The 15,803-nt window shown below is 44.3% G+C and overlaps 1 protein-coding gene and 1 non-coding gene across 4 annotated transcripts in view; one reads left to right on the top strand and one right to left on the bottom strand.

The window, feature by feature from the left end:
* Positions 1 to 988: 988 nt before the first annotated feature.
* On the bottom strand, positions 989 to 14,812 carry LOC107132849 (uncharacterized). The gene is made up of 2 exons (XR_009496188.1): positions 12,846 to 14,812; positions 989 to 6,256 (listed from the first exon to the last, which is right to left on the bottom strand). It is a non-coding gene; the product is annotated as an uncharacterized protein (transcript).
* The window catches only part of PYGL (glycogen phosphorylase L), a 54,503-nt gene continuing 50,443 nt past the window's right edge, over positions 11,744 to 15,803 (top strand). For 2 of the 3 annotated variants that reach the window (XM_005211658.4, XM_059890258.1), the window contains exon 1: positions 11,747 to 12,051. In XM_005211658.4, coding sequence (XP_005211715.1) covers positions 11,809 to 12,051 — 243 coding nt within the window. In that variant the 5' untranslated portion in view covers positions 11,747 to 11,808. Of the gene's footprint in view, positions 12,052 to 15,803 lie in introns of all 3 variants that reach the window. The other variant, NM_001075203.2, reaches the window with a different exon arrangement.

Here is a 15,803-nt window from a genome sequence, read left to right as displayed (position 1 = left end):
TTAATATTAAAAATTAGCTTCCAGGAGGAGGACTCTTAAACAGTATTGTAAAGTAATTAGCCTCCAATTAAAGTAAATAAATTTTTTAAAAAACATATTCTAGGTAGCAGTGGAAAACTATCCTAAATGTTTTTCAATTTGACATGAGCAATACAACAGTGTACACTCTTACCACTTATCACAGCTTATGATAACTAATAAGGATTCAACATTAAGTACCCAATTTGTCAGTACCTGGCTGCTCTAAGTAACGCCAACTTTTTCTAGTAATATTAATAGCTTCATAGTCAAATTCACTTTCTTCATCACTTCAATCCCTTTACAGCAAGAGAACTGAACATGTATAACTAAACCACATTTTCCACATTGGGAAGAATAAAAGTCATTAAATCTATAGATCAGATTTAGCAATTATATTCTCAACAGAAACAGTGAGGAGGACATGTGTGCAGTAAAACATGTACCGATATCTTTATGGCAGCTTTGTTCATAATAATCAAAACTGGATACAACTCAAATGTCCACCAACAGTGAATAAATTTTAAAATGAGTAAATTTTAAAATGGATAAAATTATGCTACTTTCATATAATGGAACACGATACAACAAAGAAAACCTACACAGTTTGGTAAGAACATAAATAAGACTTATAGACATAATGTTGAGTAAAAAAAAAAAAGGTAGGCAAAATAAATGTTTAATTAATTTCATTTATACAAAGTTTAAAACAGGCAAAAGTTATTTGCAATATTGGAAATCAGGGTAGCTTTTAGAAAAGGAGACAAGAAGGGGCACAAGATAGGCTTCAGAGCTGCTTCTCATATTCTGCATCTGTCTTAGCAGAATTTGTACAAGTTATTAAACTGTAAAAATTCACTGTGGTATATACTTAAGATTTATACACCTGTCTGTAAGTCTGTTAAACTGCTATAAAAATATAACCCAAATGGAGGGTTTTACAAAGAGCTTATGCATCAAAAAACAGACATAGTTATCATGGTTGTTTTATTAAATGTTCAGTAACTCTAAGAACCTGGCCAGCAGTATATATGTAATGTTTATTTCTCCAGACTTATGAGCCTTTGAGTCAGAGGAATCTCATTAACTGCAATACAGATGTCACTGGTTCCTGCTCCCATTTTCAGGACCAAACCTCCACTCCCGCACACCAAGTCCTGTATTTCTGAGAGTCTCCAGAAGGTGTCTCCCTGCGCTGGCAGTCCTGTGGCCAATGCCTCTCCCCTCTGAACAAAGCACTTCCCCCAGACCCTCCTCTACTGGGTCCGGCAAGTTGGGCAAGCTGCTTTGCTCTGCTCAGTTGCTCAGTCCCGTCCAACTCTTTGCGACTCCATGGAGTGTAGCTTGCCAGGCTCCTCTGTCCATGGGATTTTCCAGGCAAGAACACTGGAGTGGGCTGTCATTTCCTACTCCAGGGCATCTTCTCAACCCAGGGATCGAACCCACATATCCTGCATCTCCTGCATTGGCAGGCGGATTCTTTACTGCTGAGCAACCTGGGAAGGCAAGCTGTGCAGGAGTGAAGCACAAGAAATTGACTCACCTGTTCAGGTGAGAAGGTAAAATAGTATTTCTTAAATCTGAGAATTTTTTTAAAAGCTGAGAAAATTATTTCCGTTTTTACCAACAGCCTTCTATGTACTCATGGGAATCGTGCTTCTAAACACTCAGACCAGGTTATCAAGAAACTAGTACAATCCCCATTAGACTTACTGCTCCTCTCTGACAACTAGGGCTTTTCTTGCTGGCTCAAGCTAATCAGCAGATTCTTTCTACCCTTAGGGTGAACTCTTGCCCAGGAAGCTTCTCAGCCTCCACCAGACTCCCGCAGCTTGCTGGACATGCCCTTGCCCCAGCAACAGGCAGGGCATGACTTCTTCCCCTGATGATTCCAACTCCCCTACGTGTATTGATTTTACTCAGGCCTGTCTCATCAGTTCGCTGATGTGCTCAGACAGGCCTGAAAACCTGCGATAGACCTCAGATAAACCAGTACAGAGATCCCTCTACTCTGATACCTGCAAACTCAGAAGCTTGACTCACGTGGGAGCCCAAGGCAACAGTACACCCTACTCTGAGTGTGTTCTACATCTAGCATAAGAATGTTAAGGTCGTATGTTTGTTTAAAAAGAGTTCTCCAATGTTCTCTATGAGAATAAACTATTTCTTTTTGTGTGTGTGCTGTCAATTCAATCGTGTCCAACTCTTTGCAACCCCATGGACTGTAGCCCACCAGGCTCCTCTGTCCATGGGATTCTCCAGGCAAGAATCCTGGACTGGGTTGCCATGCCCTCCTCCAGGGGATCTTTCTGACCCAAGGATTGAACCTGCATCTCCTGCATTGCAGGCAGATTCTTTACCCACTGAGCCACCTGGGAAGTCGAAATTATTTCTTTAGATGTCAATATATATTTACATCTAAGACTTTGAAAAGGAGAAAGTGCCATCTACTTAATGCTCTGGATAGAGTGATGAAAATAACCAATTTTGATTCATCTTCTTCAGAGTACAAGTAATTTGGGTTTGATGTTTTTCCTTTATTTTATTCAAGTATAGTTGATTTACAATGTTGTGTTAATTTCTGCTGTACAGTATAGTAATTTGTTATAAAAATACATACATTCTCTTTCATTAGAATATATGTAATTTGTTCAGAGTGTTTTGGTGCATAAATATCTGAAACAAAGAGAAATAAAGCAATAATTTACATTGCAGTCACATCCTTTGCTGAACCACTTGATGTCCTGAGTTCAAATAGCAAATTCCTCCACCTGCTGGTATAAGCTCGTCTTTGCAGTTCTCACATTTAAATCTCAAAAATATAAAAGATGATGTGTCATGAAAATTATGGGTGGAGTGAAGTTTAACGTTTTCATCTTAAACTGGAAATGTACTGTGATTCAATGACTAATATACTATCATTCAAGGGGGTAGAGGAGGAAACAGCACTTTCGAGAAGAAAGAAAAACAGCTGTTGTCATGTAGCTTCAAGACAAATACAAGATGCTCTTTCCTCCCTATAAACTTAGCACTTAAAGTTAGGCTTATTTTTTCCTTTACCATACCCTGCCTTGTATTTTCATGAGAGTGTGGTGCCTTAACATAGTTTAAAAGTTCTTGGTAAGGCAGAGACCATGGCCTGTATTCTTTAGACCATTAACAGTGAACATAGTATACTGTGGATGTATACAGTAGGTGTTCATTAAATGTTTGATTTGTTGACTTTCCAAGTTGGTCCTTACTTCCGGTTCCTTCTTTCACCAAGAACATGACCAAAGGGGAGTCCTATAGTCACTGTTATAAAATAACCACGCCCACAATAAGTATATGGACTTCTGCTGCTGCTGCTAAGTCGCTTCAGTCGTGTCCGACTCTGTGCAACCCCATAGATGGCAGCCCACGAGGTTCCCCTGTCCCTGGGATTCTCCAGGCAAGAACACTGGAGTGGGTTGCCATTTCCTTCTCCAATGCATGAAAGTGAAAAGTGAAAGTGAAGTCGCTCAGTTGTGTCCGACTCTTTGCGACCCCATGGACTGCAGCGCACCAGGCTCCTCCATCCATGGGATTTTCCAGGCAAGAGTACTGGAGTGGGGTGCCATTGCCTTCTACTTAAGTATAAATGGGAGAGGGGAGGCAGATGAAGAGGAGTCAGCTCCCAGGTAACCAGGGAATGGGGAAACAATGTGTCTAGCTACTTTGTCATCTGTTTGGTTCACTGATTTTACCAACTGTCCAGCACAAGGCTAGACACATAGTAAATGCTTAAATATTTTTAAAATAAATCAATAAATTAAAATATTGAATTTGAAAAACAGAGATAGGGTATGCTATGCAAAATTGCATCAAATGAACTCAGTACATCTAAGACAACAAGAAATCCAAAAAAGAAAAGCCCAGAACTTGTGCATGGGATCAACTTTTAATACATCATCCAGACTCCTGGGCTCCATCCTTGAAAAAAATATGTGTTTTAAGCTGATAAACATCCAAGCATCCTATTGGTTAGAGTTTTAAAGGTGGCTAATTAATAGCTCAGAGAAGTTAAAGTGTTTGCATTTGAGAACTTGGTGTTTGTGATTCCTTCAGTTTACTCCTTAAGGAAACAAAAGTCTTTTTAAAAAAAAAAACAGTAATATTTGTATAGCAGCTATACATTTTATAGGTAATCCCTGCAATAAATCTATTATGCATATATAAGTCAAAATGTGGACCCACTCAGGTCAGCATGATGAAGGCCCTGAGACAAGGTGGCAGAGAGGCTGTCTCTAGTGCATGTTGCGTGATTATCTACTGATTATCTACTGAAACCCTAGGCTTAGCACACTTCTTACTTCCCTTCCTCGGTCAGGATTGGTTCATACCTCTTTGCAAAATTTTCCCAGAACTCATCTTATCATTCATTCCTATAACAAGGTGAAAGCTTTTTCTGAAACATGAGTCTTGTTGCATTAGTAATAATACTAGATGGAAAAGCAAATACAAACAGTGAATAAACTCAGGTGTGTACGAAATGCAGCTTTATTTTTTACGTATAATTTAAATGTCTAATTTGAACTCTCATTCTCCAGGAAAGGGAAACTGTGACCTCACTTTAACTGGCCCATTCACTCCAAGCACCAGTGGCGGTGGGAGGTAGGAAGCCCAAGCCTTGACAAGTCTTCCCCTGGGTGTTTTCTGAGTCAGCCTTCTCATCCGGTCTTCACCCACAGGCTGCTCCATGCCTCCCTGTGGGTGGGGAGTCTTTGACCATGTCTAAGCCCTGACTACTGAAAGCCTTCAAGCAGCTGCTTCCTCCCCTGGATCTTCTAAAGAAGCAGAGAACATTGCAGGCCGCTCCCTGGCATTTCTGCTTCCCCAAGGAAGCAGGCTCCCTCCCAGCTCCTTGCTCCAAGACTGTGACATCTCTACTCCCCCCCCACCCACTGTGCTATCTTCTCCCTCCTGTGAGTCTTCTCAGACTCTTGGCTCTCATTCAGTGTGTCTCGCACATGTTAACCTAAGTGAAAGTGTTAGTCTCTCAGTCATGTCCGATTTTTTGAGACCCCATGGACTGTATCCCGCCAGGGTCCCCTGTCCATGGAATTCTCCAGGCAAGAATACTGGAGTGGGTAGCCATTCCCTTCTCCAGGGGATCTTCCTGACCTGGGAATGGAACCCAGGTCTCCTGCATTGCAGGCAGATTCCTTACCGTCTGAGCCAATCCAAGCAGTAACAAACCAGAGAGGTTACATCCTTCATCGGCAATAATCGCAAGCTAGCGTGGCTCCTCAAGGGAGGTGGGGAAAAGTAAAGCACCAGGAGAAAAGGGAAGTGCTGGCTAAGATTTCAAAATATAATCCCAACCCCAAAGTTGATATCTTTTGCTTTTAACATTTCCTAACACTTCTCTACTCAGACCTTTTTTGAGTTTAGCTGCCTTGGGGAGTGAGGAGAACAGAGAGCATTAACCTCACTTTGCAGAAGTTGAAATTGAGGCACTAAGCAATTCTCCAGCATATTCCATAACAGGCATACTAAAACCATTCACTGAACGAGGCACAGGGAGAAATGAGTTGTTAAATATTTCCTGCTTTTCAGAAACTCCCACCGGACCACGCCTAACAAACCAAACTACTGTATTAATGAGCAAATCAGATATAACAGGATCTGAAAGTGCCAGGAACACTCACTTGCTTCCAAAACAAGCCAAATATATTCAAGTAACAAGTGAATGGTCTCAGTTACGGCCAATTACAGAGATGCAATGCGCTCAGTGTGCTGTCCCCAGATCCGAAGGGCACTCAGTAGCATAATAAACCCAGGCTCTCAATCGTCTTACTAAATATTTAAAACAGCAGAGCCTAGAAGTAATCTTGGTTGACAGATTCACACATTAAATATACTGAGTGAAATGTACTTAAATTCACTCACTGGGTACAAAGCTCAGCTCATCATCTACGCTGAGCATCTCTGTTGTGCCAATGCCCCTTTGTGGGCCACTTGGACCTCTGGCATTTCCCTGGATTTCAGAACTGATTAGAAGTAGGTCAAAGGCCAGAGAACAGCACATAACAACCTAAAGGGACAGGATAACTAGGTCAACTAAGGTGCAGTGAGAATTCAGGTTTACTCAACTGATCCCAAACCCGTTTCGGAAGAAGGAAAACACAACACAAATATGTGAAAACCTCTTCAGCCTCTTACCTGTTAAGTGATCTTGAGCAAACTACCTAACTTCTCTGAGCCACGGTTTCTTCATCTATAAAATGAAAAGAAAAATAAAACTTGCCCACAGAGCTGGTAAGAGGTTTCAATGAAGGAATGCACATTAAGTGCCTAACCAGAGCTTTTGGAAAATGCTAGTTGTATATTTGATGAAAGTGGGATGCCAACACGGTAAGCCCTACTTTGGAATATAGTGTCTGCTAACCTATGTTTGTTATCTGATATCTTACTGGTAGTCACAAGAATGGGCCTCCCAGACTTCCAACTGCAGAGAGCACAACTGATCAAGGGCTGCAGATGTCCTTGCTGGGCTTGTGCAGGTGCCACACCTCCCTGGGGAACTCGCCTGACAAGAGAGCATGGAGACTCCCGACAGTTGACTTTGGCTCCAGAATTGCCAGTCGCCTTGCTGGATCTTCCTGGAACTGAGGGCAGTTTGGGATGCTCCCTCTCATGGATCTCTCCCTCTCTCCTTCACTCAGAGTCAGATTCGCATCACAGCCTGACACTCTTTCTCAGGCTGACTTGGTTCCCTCCCCATTTTCTTCCCCAGGAGCATTTGCCCTAACAAAATCCTTGCATGTTGAATCCTGTCTTCATCTGCTTCTCTGAAGATTCAGACGCACTTGCCCATGTTCTTTTCTGACAGTGGGTATAACTTATACTTGTCTTATGAGGTGTGCATGGATTGTTGAGCTATTCACAAGGGCCATTTCATCAGAGTAGCCGTGGGGAAGCTGCAGCTAAGAAACAGGAATAACAGGGGTCATCGTTGCCAAGAGAAGTATGAACAAACATGAGGACCTTAAGTCTCATACTTTCTCAGGGAACTACAGTTTTGGGTGTTTCTAGTCAGGAGACACTGAAGGAAATGTTTTCAAAGATAGTAATCTTCTTGGTCAAGTAACTTCACCTCTCTGGGCCTTGGTGTTCTAGACCAGTACAAAATGAGCAGATGTTAGATTTCAAAGGGACCCAGGACACCATAAGCTCTGTGTTTCCCAAACTTCAGTTATATTTGTATACTTTTTGGCCAACCCATGTGCCACCCAACTAATAATTTTTCTTTAAGTAAATTCACTTTAACTTAAAATTTAAAAAGCAAAGTTTCTGTGAGAGTTAAATGATAAAGTATCACTTACCATAAATGGAAGACAGTATTATTAAATGCCAGTTAGATGCTAAAACCTGAAGAAAGGAGCTACTTTCTGTTAAAAGCGCAGATTAGCAAATGTTAAAGACACGCTAACACCAAATACTTTCTAGAAAGACTGGAAGAGAAGTGAAAAAGACTGACAATGTGACTCGTTGGTTTTGTTTGTTTGGCTGTGCCACAGGGCACGCAGGATCTTAATTCCCTGGACAGGAATCTAACCCACACCACCTGCAGTGGAAGCAAGGAGTCTCACCCACTAGACTGCCAGGGAAGTCCCAACAGCGTGATCCATTGTCACTCAAAACTGGATGTACGGTTCCTCCTAAATCACTAAGTCACTCCTTTCACATAGGCTTGGAGGTTCCCTCCCTCCACACTATAGTTTGGATATCCCACTGGTAACAGTTTTTCCAGTTTGAGAGATGAGCAACTCAGGGGTGCAGGTTTACTGACCAGCTACAGAAGTAACAGTGTGTTTATCAGTTTATCATTATTCTGAGTTTTCAACAAGAATTTAGTCCGTCTAAGTGGATGGGGGCCTAGGATCCACCCATTAGAAATTGTCTTAAACAAAACTAAGAAATAGAAAGTTTGCCTTTAGTGTCTTCCATCTCTTCTTTTGTACACCCTAATTCCTCATTCCCTGCCTAAGTAACCAGACAATTCTTTTCCCTTTTGCTGCTCAGACCTCCCTGGGAGGAAGATCTACTCAGACCTAGCTTTCCCTCATCTCACTGCTCTACTCTATTTTCCATCTCCTGTTGAGCTGTTTCACACCAACCTGTGAATGACCCAAAACTGGCTTAACACTGTGACCATCCTAGAGGTATTCAAAACTAATTTTATTTTTTTTACTTTTTATTTAATTTGGAGAATAGCCAATGAACAAGGTAGTGATAGTTTCAGGTGGACAGCAAGGGGGCTCAGTCACACATATACATGAATGGATACATTCTCCATTCTCCCCCAAACTTTCCTCCCATCCAGGCTGCCACATAACATTGCGCAGAGTTCCCTGTGCTATTCAGTAGGTCCTTGTTGATTATCCATTTTAAATATAGCAGTCTGAACATGTCAATCCCATACTTCCTAACTACTAACTATCCCTTGTCCCTATTCTTCCCCCTACCCTGCAACCATAAATTCATTCTCTCAGTCTGTGAGTCTGTTCCTGTTTTGTAAAGTTCATTTGTATCATTTCATTTTATATTCAGCCCTAAGGGATGTCATATGATACTTCTCTTTCTCTGACTGACTTCACTCAGTATGACAATCTCTTTATCCATCCATGTTCCTGCAAATGTCAGTATTTCATTCTTATTAATGGCTGAGTAATATTTCACTGTATATATACATATATATATTTGTATATATATATATATATATATATACAACATCTTCTTTATCCATTCCTCTGTTGATGGACATTAAGGTTGCTTCCATGTCTTGGCTATTGTAAACGGTGCTGCAATGAACATTGGGATACGTGTATCCTTTTGGATCATTTCAAAACTGATTTTAAAAACTTATTTTTTTATAATCTAATTTGTCAAGAGATCTGCCTTTTCAGCCTCCCCTCAAACTTTACCACAGAGGCCTGGTTATTTTAAGATCAACTCTTTTTTTTTTTTTTTGCATTTATTTTATTTATTTTTAAAGTATGATTGACATACAATATTAGTTTCAAGTATACAACATGATTCAATATTTTTGTAGATTATACTCCATTTAAAGTGTGTGAAACTGAAAGCGTTGGTTGCTCAATCGTGTCTGACTCTCTGTCACCCCACCGACTGGAGCCCTCCAGGCTCGCCTGTCCATGGGATTTCCCAGGCAAGAATATCAGAGTGAGGAGCCATTCCTTTCTCCAGAGGATCTTCCTGACCCAGGGATTGAACTTGGGTCTTCCACATTGCAGGTAGATTCTTTACCATCTGAGTCACCAGGGAAGCCCTATACTCCATTTAAAGTTATTACAAAATAATGGCTATATTCCCTCTGCTTTACAATATATCCTTGTTGCTTATTAATTTTATGCATAGCATTTGTATATCGTAAGCTCTCCCTCCTTCCTTCTCTCCTCTTGTAACCACTAGTTTATTCTCTCTGTAAGATCAGCTATTTTGATGTTGCTCTCACTTTTAATTTAGGGCATTTCTGGCCTCATCCAGATGGCCAAACCATCATCCTTGTGTATTCTAAAATGCTTTCCTATTCCAGGTCATCAGTATTACAGGTATTGTATACTGTAACTCAGTCTTGGCTCTGCCCCCAAAGGCCTAGCATCTAAAGGGATCCAGGCCTAGGGACCTGGATATTTTGTCAGAGCTGTGAAATCTAAAGTTTTATTTTTATGGTAAGAGCTGCATTTAGCCTCCCACCCCCACCACCACATCAACTCAAAATAATCAGCTCTGGCCTACTATTAACAGTGAAGTCTATTAATAAATTGTACTAAGATTTGTGGGGGGGGGGGCAGGGATAGAACTCAATTCTAGAATGGACTGTCTCTAAAATAAATTAATACCATATCTTATTGAAAAAGATTCTGACATCCTAAAATATCATTTGTTTGCCTTTGCCAAGGTTTATACACACACACACAAATAAATACCTCCAAAGGTGGAAGGTGAATGGTGCAAAGATCAGGCTGTACTGCCAAATAACACAGACTGCTTTGTTTCATGTACACAAGGCAACCAGCCCAGTGAGTTATCCCTTCCTATTACAGGACACACCTTCTCATTTCCCTCCCTCCACCCTGCCTTCATTTGAAACATAGTTCAAACAAGGGGCCAAAGTAAAAACCCCTGCCACCTAATCAGTATGAAGGTCCAACTGAGGACTTTCTTTGATTCTCACTAACCTGTCTCTGTAGATGAACAGTTGAGTGCTTTGACAAGGCAGTTCAGTTCAGACGCTTAGTCGTGGAGTCTGACTCTTTGACACCCTGTGGACTGCAGCAAGCCAGGCCTCCCTGTCCATCATCAACTCCCACAGTTTACTCAAACTCATGCCCATTGAGTCAGTGATGCCATCCAACCATCTCATCCTCTTGACAAGGCAAGCACGAGTCTAAGAGTCAGGAACTCTGAATTCCTGGGTCCTCAAAAACTAAATGACAGCAAAGGGGGTGCCCTAGGATTCTTTTTCTGACTCAAGATGGGAGGGACGCCAAGAACTAACAGGGATGTGTGACAACCGAGGTGAGAGTGCTGACTCTCCCGAAGCTTGTAGTAGAACCCATTCCAGATGAGAAATGATAGCAATAATAGTAACATAACAAATAAACCTCTGTAAAACAAAAGCCTGCCAGCAACATGCTGGTACCTGAAAATGTGTTCTCTTCTTGGTGGGAGTTGAGCCAAAAGACACAACCAAGACAAAAATTGCAGAGAAGGAAGGATTTATTATTTGCAGCAATTAAGGAGAACACAGGATCCTTCCCAAACCAGTGCCTCTCTGAATAGCAAAATTGGGGAAATTTTAAGCTAAAGGCACAGGTATATTCATAAAGGGGCTTGGGCTGAGAAATCAGCAAACGCCTGGCAAAGGTCTAGCTTTAGTTACTTGAAGTCACAAGGGTCCACTCCATCCTTCCATCCTCCACTTGAGTGGGGGCCTTAGCTCCTGCAGAACTCAAAGATGAGCATCAGATTGTTATGTGTGTCGCTTAAGGAGGAGCTAGGACTCTCTTTATCACCGAACTATTTTTTCTTGACTGCTTTCCCTTTGTTCCTCCTTTCCCTTACTTCCTTTAAGATCGTTAACTGCTGTGACCTGTTCAAGGACAAATATTATGGCCAAGCTTAGATCACAAAATGGCTTAGGCCAAAAATACCTTCTCTTAGGTCAAGAAAGCCCCCCCCCCCCCCAAACACACAAACCCCTTCTCGATCTCTAGGGACCCACCCACTCCCACTCCATCTGCTTACAACGCTTTCACACCCAGACATTCTTCTTATACCCAACACTCCGGAACGGGGAAGCAAGTCAGATTCCCTCCTCTCCCCACTCTCCCCCTTCCCCATTTCCACAGACCCTGAAGGGAGTGTCCATGAGTTACCACAGATCCCATTTCAACCGCCAAGAGGATTCACCCGAGGTCCCTCCAGCCGCCAGCGCCCACGGCGCCTATCCGGGCACAGCGGGTGCGCAGACTCTCGCCCGCAGAGGTCCCCACCGGCCGGCACCGACCGTCGCTCCCGCCCCGCCGGCCCAGAGTCCCGAGGTAGGGAGAGGGGGAGCCGGGCCCTCCCTCCGCTACCCAGGCAGGCGGGCTGGGACCCGGGGCGGCGCCGCCGCGCCCAGGGGCGGACCCCACACTTTCTTCCGACTCAAAAGCGGCGAGCGGCGTAGAGCTGCTCCGCCCCTGTCCCGCCGCAGGTCCGGAGCCGCACGTCCCGCTCGCCGCGCTGCCCGCCGCCGCCATGGCCAAGCCCCTGACCGACCAGGAGAAGCGGCGGCAGATCAGCATCCGCGGCATCGTGGGCGTGGAGAACGTGGCCGAGCTGAAGAAGGGCTTCAATCGGCACCTGCACTTCACTCTGGTCAAGGACCGCAACGTGGCCACCCCCCGCGACTACTTCTTCGCGCTGGCGCACACGGTGCGCGACCACCTAGTAGGGCGCTGGATCCGCACGCAGCAGTATTACTACGAGAAGTGCCCCAAGGTACTGCCCGCGCGCGGCGGGGCCGGCGGGCGCTCCCCGGTGCCCTCCGCGGCGTTCTGCCCTTCTGGGAGGGCGGCAACCGAGCGTCGGGGCGATGGCCCCGGCTGGATGGGTGGAGCCTTGGGGGTGACCTCTCCTAACCCCGATCCTCCCCCTACACATACACACCCCGCGAAGTCCGGGGGAGAGTGTGTGGGCGGCGGGTGTGCAGCCGGGGTCAGATCTGGCATTCCGCCAACACCCCAGTTAAGTCTCGGTTATCCGAGCGCCATCCCCACCCTAACCACTGCGCTTCCCGTCCCCGGGGATCTCCTGGAGCAGAAGCTCAAGCCTCCCTCGCCTGTCCACTGGTTTCATAAACTTTTGGGGGAGCATCTACTCTCAGCATCTAATCTAGAGATAGCTGGAGGCTCCAGTCTGAATGCCAGGCCCCAAACAGTCGATCCAGAACAAAGGGGGATAAAAACCCTGCCTGGGGGGTGCGGGGGAGGGGGGGGGCGGTGGGGAGTGGGGAACTGAAGGTTTAGGGAGCCGAGACCTGCCGAGGTCGGCAAATAGTGATAAGATTTAAGGGGGCAGGTGGGGCAGGAGTCGGAGGAAGGCGCATCACAGCCCACAGAACCTTTTTAGAGGAGGAGATGAGATGGGGGTTGCGTGCAAGACCCGGGCTGGTAGAAAGCACAGCCCGAGTGTGACGAAGGGATGGGGGGAGTAGGAGGGGGCGGGAGTAGAGGTCCTGACACCCACGCTCAGAGCTCTGTATCCGCCTCCACCACCCCCCCGCGCCCCAGTACCTGGAGTGGGGTGTGGAGCTCCTGGAATGACTTGGTTCCTGCTGGCTGGGGGCCGAGGGCCAGGCCACCCCCGGACTGCTGAGGAACCGCTGTTCACAAACCACTCCTACCCACCGCACGGGGGCTGGAGGAGGACTTGGCTGCGAGGATTGTGTTGTGCCCAGTAAGGGTGAGGGAGTGTATTGGAAAGGGTGAAAAATGGGTAAATCCTGGAGACAGTGGCCCAAACATTTATTACAAATTGTTTTAGCACAGAAAGCATGAAAAAGAATAGTCCATATTCCAAGTGCTCAAAGAGCCGCTCAACAAAAATTTCCTGAGTGAGAAATTGCAGCTCTAATGAAACTTTCAAATGGAAAGTAACTTCCTCAGCCCTGACGCCTAGGCCTCTACCGGAAGGTAGCAACTGGTAAAATATTTTCTTGCTGCTGCACTGCGGTCAGTGGTGTCAGACTCTTTTAGACCCGGCAGACTGCAGCCTTCCAGGCTCCTCTGTTTATGGGATTCTCCCTGCAAGAATACTGGAGTGGGTTGCCATTTCCTTCCTCACGAGATCTCCCTGACCCGGGGATTGAACCCCACGACTCCTGCGGTCTGGTGCACTGGCAGGCAGATTCTATACCGTTAGTGCCACCTTGGAAGCCCCAAAATATATCCTTAGAAAACACTTTATGTATGCGTATATTTAAATTCAATTCAGTCGCTCAGTCGTGTCTGACTCTTTGCAAAGGCATATGTTTACTGAATTGTCAATTTGCATAGAAAAGACTGCACCTTACATTAAAAATTATTCTTTAAGTTTTTAAGCTGGAGTGTGAGATGATGAGCCGTGTTTTAGAACTCCCGCCTCCCCTGACACACACATACATTTCCAAAGCATTTAGTGCCGTAGAACACACGCTCGCCTTGTATGTTTCTTCTCCAGTGACTTAACTGGTACTTCATAGTTTTCTCCTCTTGAAAGTTTCTGCACTGGACAAGCATTTAAGCCAGGTATTCTGATAGTATTACAAGTGAACAAGATCCGTTCCACACTTGTTAATCAAAGGTCCCAGCCCTTAGCACAGAGTGGAGCCAATAGGTGTGTCCAAGCTTCTCTCCCACCTCCCTTTCTGCCTGGCAACTGCAGATGAATCCCACATCTGGATCACGTCTGGATCTCTAGTCTCAATTCCTTTTCAGACTCCATTCCTACATTTATAAGTGCTTGGTGACCATAACTAGATCTCCCCTTATTCCCTCAAACTCAGCATGTTAAAAACTCAGAATCATCATCCCTCCCAATCCCGCCCACTCTTGTGTTTCTAATGTTAATGGCATTGTCATCCTGACTGGTCATCCAGACACAAAACTCTACTTTCACCTTTGACTTCCTCGTGTATTCCCCATTCAGCAATTCACCAAATTCTGTTGATTTCTGCAGTTTGCCTTGAAATCACCCACTCTCCTCCATTCTCTCTTCTCTGCCTAATTGAGGCCCTGATCTCTGCTCTCCCAAGAAGTAGATTTCCAAGTGATTGCTTGGAAGTGGTTAAACTTGGCAGCATGCAGCTGAATAAATGGCTAGCAGACGTATTTTGTTTGGTCTGTTAGACATCTTTAAGCAATTTTATTTTCCATGCCTTTGGGCAGGACATGTCCAACCAGCTCTGCCCACTACTCCTCATTGTTTTTCGGGATAGCCTTTATGCATTTATCTTCTCAGCCTGGCTCCTGAAGGCATTTGACTTTACAATCCCATCTCGTTCTATGCATTATAATCTGATTAAACCTCCTAAAGTGACACACCTTGCCCTCTGCTCAGATCTATAGCACTGGCTCTGGTCACCTGGCACAGTCCTCTTAATCTAGCACTGAAGGCCCATCACAGCCCAGGTGAGGTTATTTCCCATAACCCTCTGGGACTTACCATGTTCTCCCACCAACCCGATTTGCCATCCCCATCAGGTCTCTGCCAACACTGCACCTCTCCCTCGGAATGGCATTCCCACCAGGTGTCTCTGCCCAGTTATCACCTGCCCTGCAAGGCTCAATTGTGTTGTTGTCTTTTCTCTACACCTTCCCAGAACTACCAGGGCTTCTAATTAATGCTAGGAAATTTTTAAATTATTTTTAAAATATTACATACTGTTTTGTCCTCTTATTTTATCTTTATAAGCCTTTTGAAAATTTCTATTTTTTGTAAAATATACATAAGATATTAATAATAGTAGTGCATGTATATAATCTATAGCATATATAGGCAATGCTCAAATATTTTACTACCAGAAGCATGTTTTAAGTGTTTAGAGATCACTAACTAAGAGGATGAGGGAGATCAATTTTTTTAAGGTCTTCTGTATCCCCAAAATAAGGTGCAATCCCACCCCCAAAAATTTATTTATAGGAAAATAGGAAATCACCTTTAATTCATGTCTTTGGAAAACCTGTCATGCAACAAGTTTCTCCAATTTATTTTATTTTAAAATACTTTATTTTAAGCAGCAACTTTTTTTTTTTTTTAGGAAGAGCTTGAAATATCTGAAAAACTCTTAAATTGATGCTAATTTAGAATTCTTAAGAGGGAGAGAAAGAAAATTAACACAGATGTAGTCATTATTCCTGGGGCTGCTGCTGCTAAGTCGCGTCAGTCGTGTCTGACTCTGTGCGACCCCATAGAAGGCAGCCCACCAGGCTCCTCTGTCCCTAGGATTCTCCAGGCAAGAATGGAGTGGGTTGCCATTTCCTTCTCCAATGCAGGAAAGTGAAAAGTGAAAGTTAAGTCACTCAGTCGTGCCCAACTCTTATCGACCCCATGGACTGCAGCCTACCAGGCTCCTCCACCCATGGGATTCTCCAGGCAAGAGTACTGGAGTGGGGTGCCATTGCCTTCTCCGATTCCTGGGGCTATGACCTCACAATTGCAAGTGCTTGATATGTATATATACTGTGTTTATAAGCAAGCTTTTTCTAGATCAC

This window comes from Bos taurus, chromosome 10, assembly GCF_002263795.3.
Source record: "Bos taurus isolate L1 Dominette 01449 registration number 42190680 breed Hereford chromosome 10, ARS-UCD2.0, whole genome shotgun sequence".
NCBI lineage: Eukaryota > Metazoa > Chordata > Mammalia > Artiodactyla > Bovidae > Bos > Bos taurus.
Note: the sequence above shows the minus strand (reverse complement) of the source record. Positions and strands in the feature narration are given on the sequence as shown.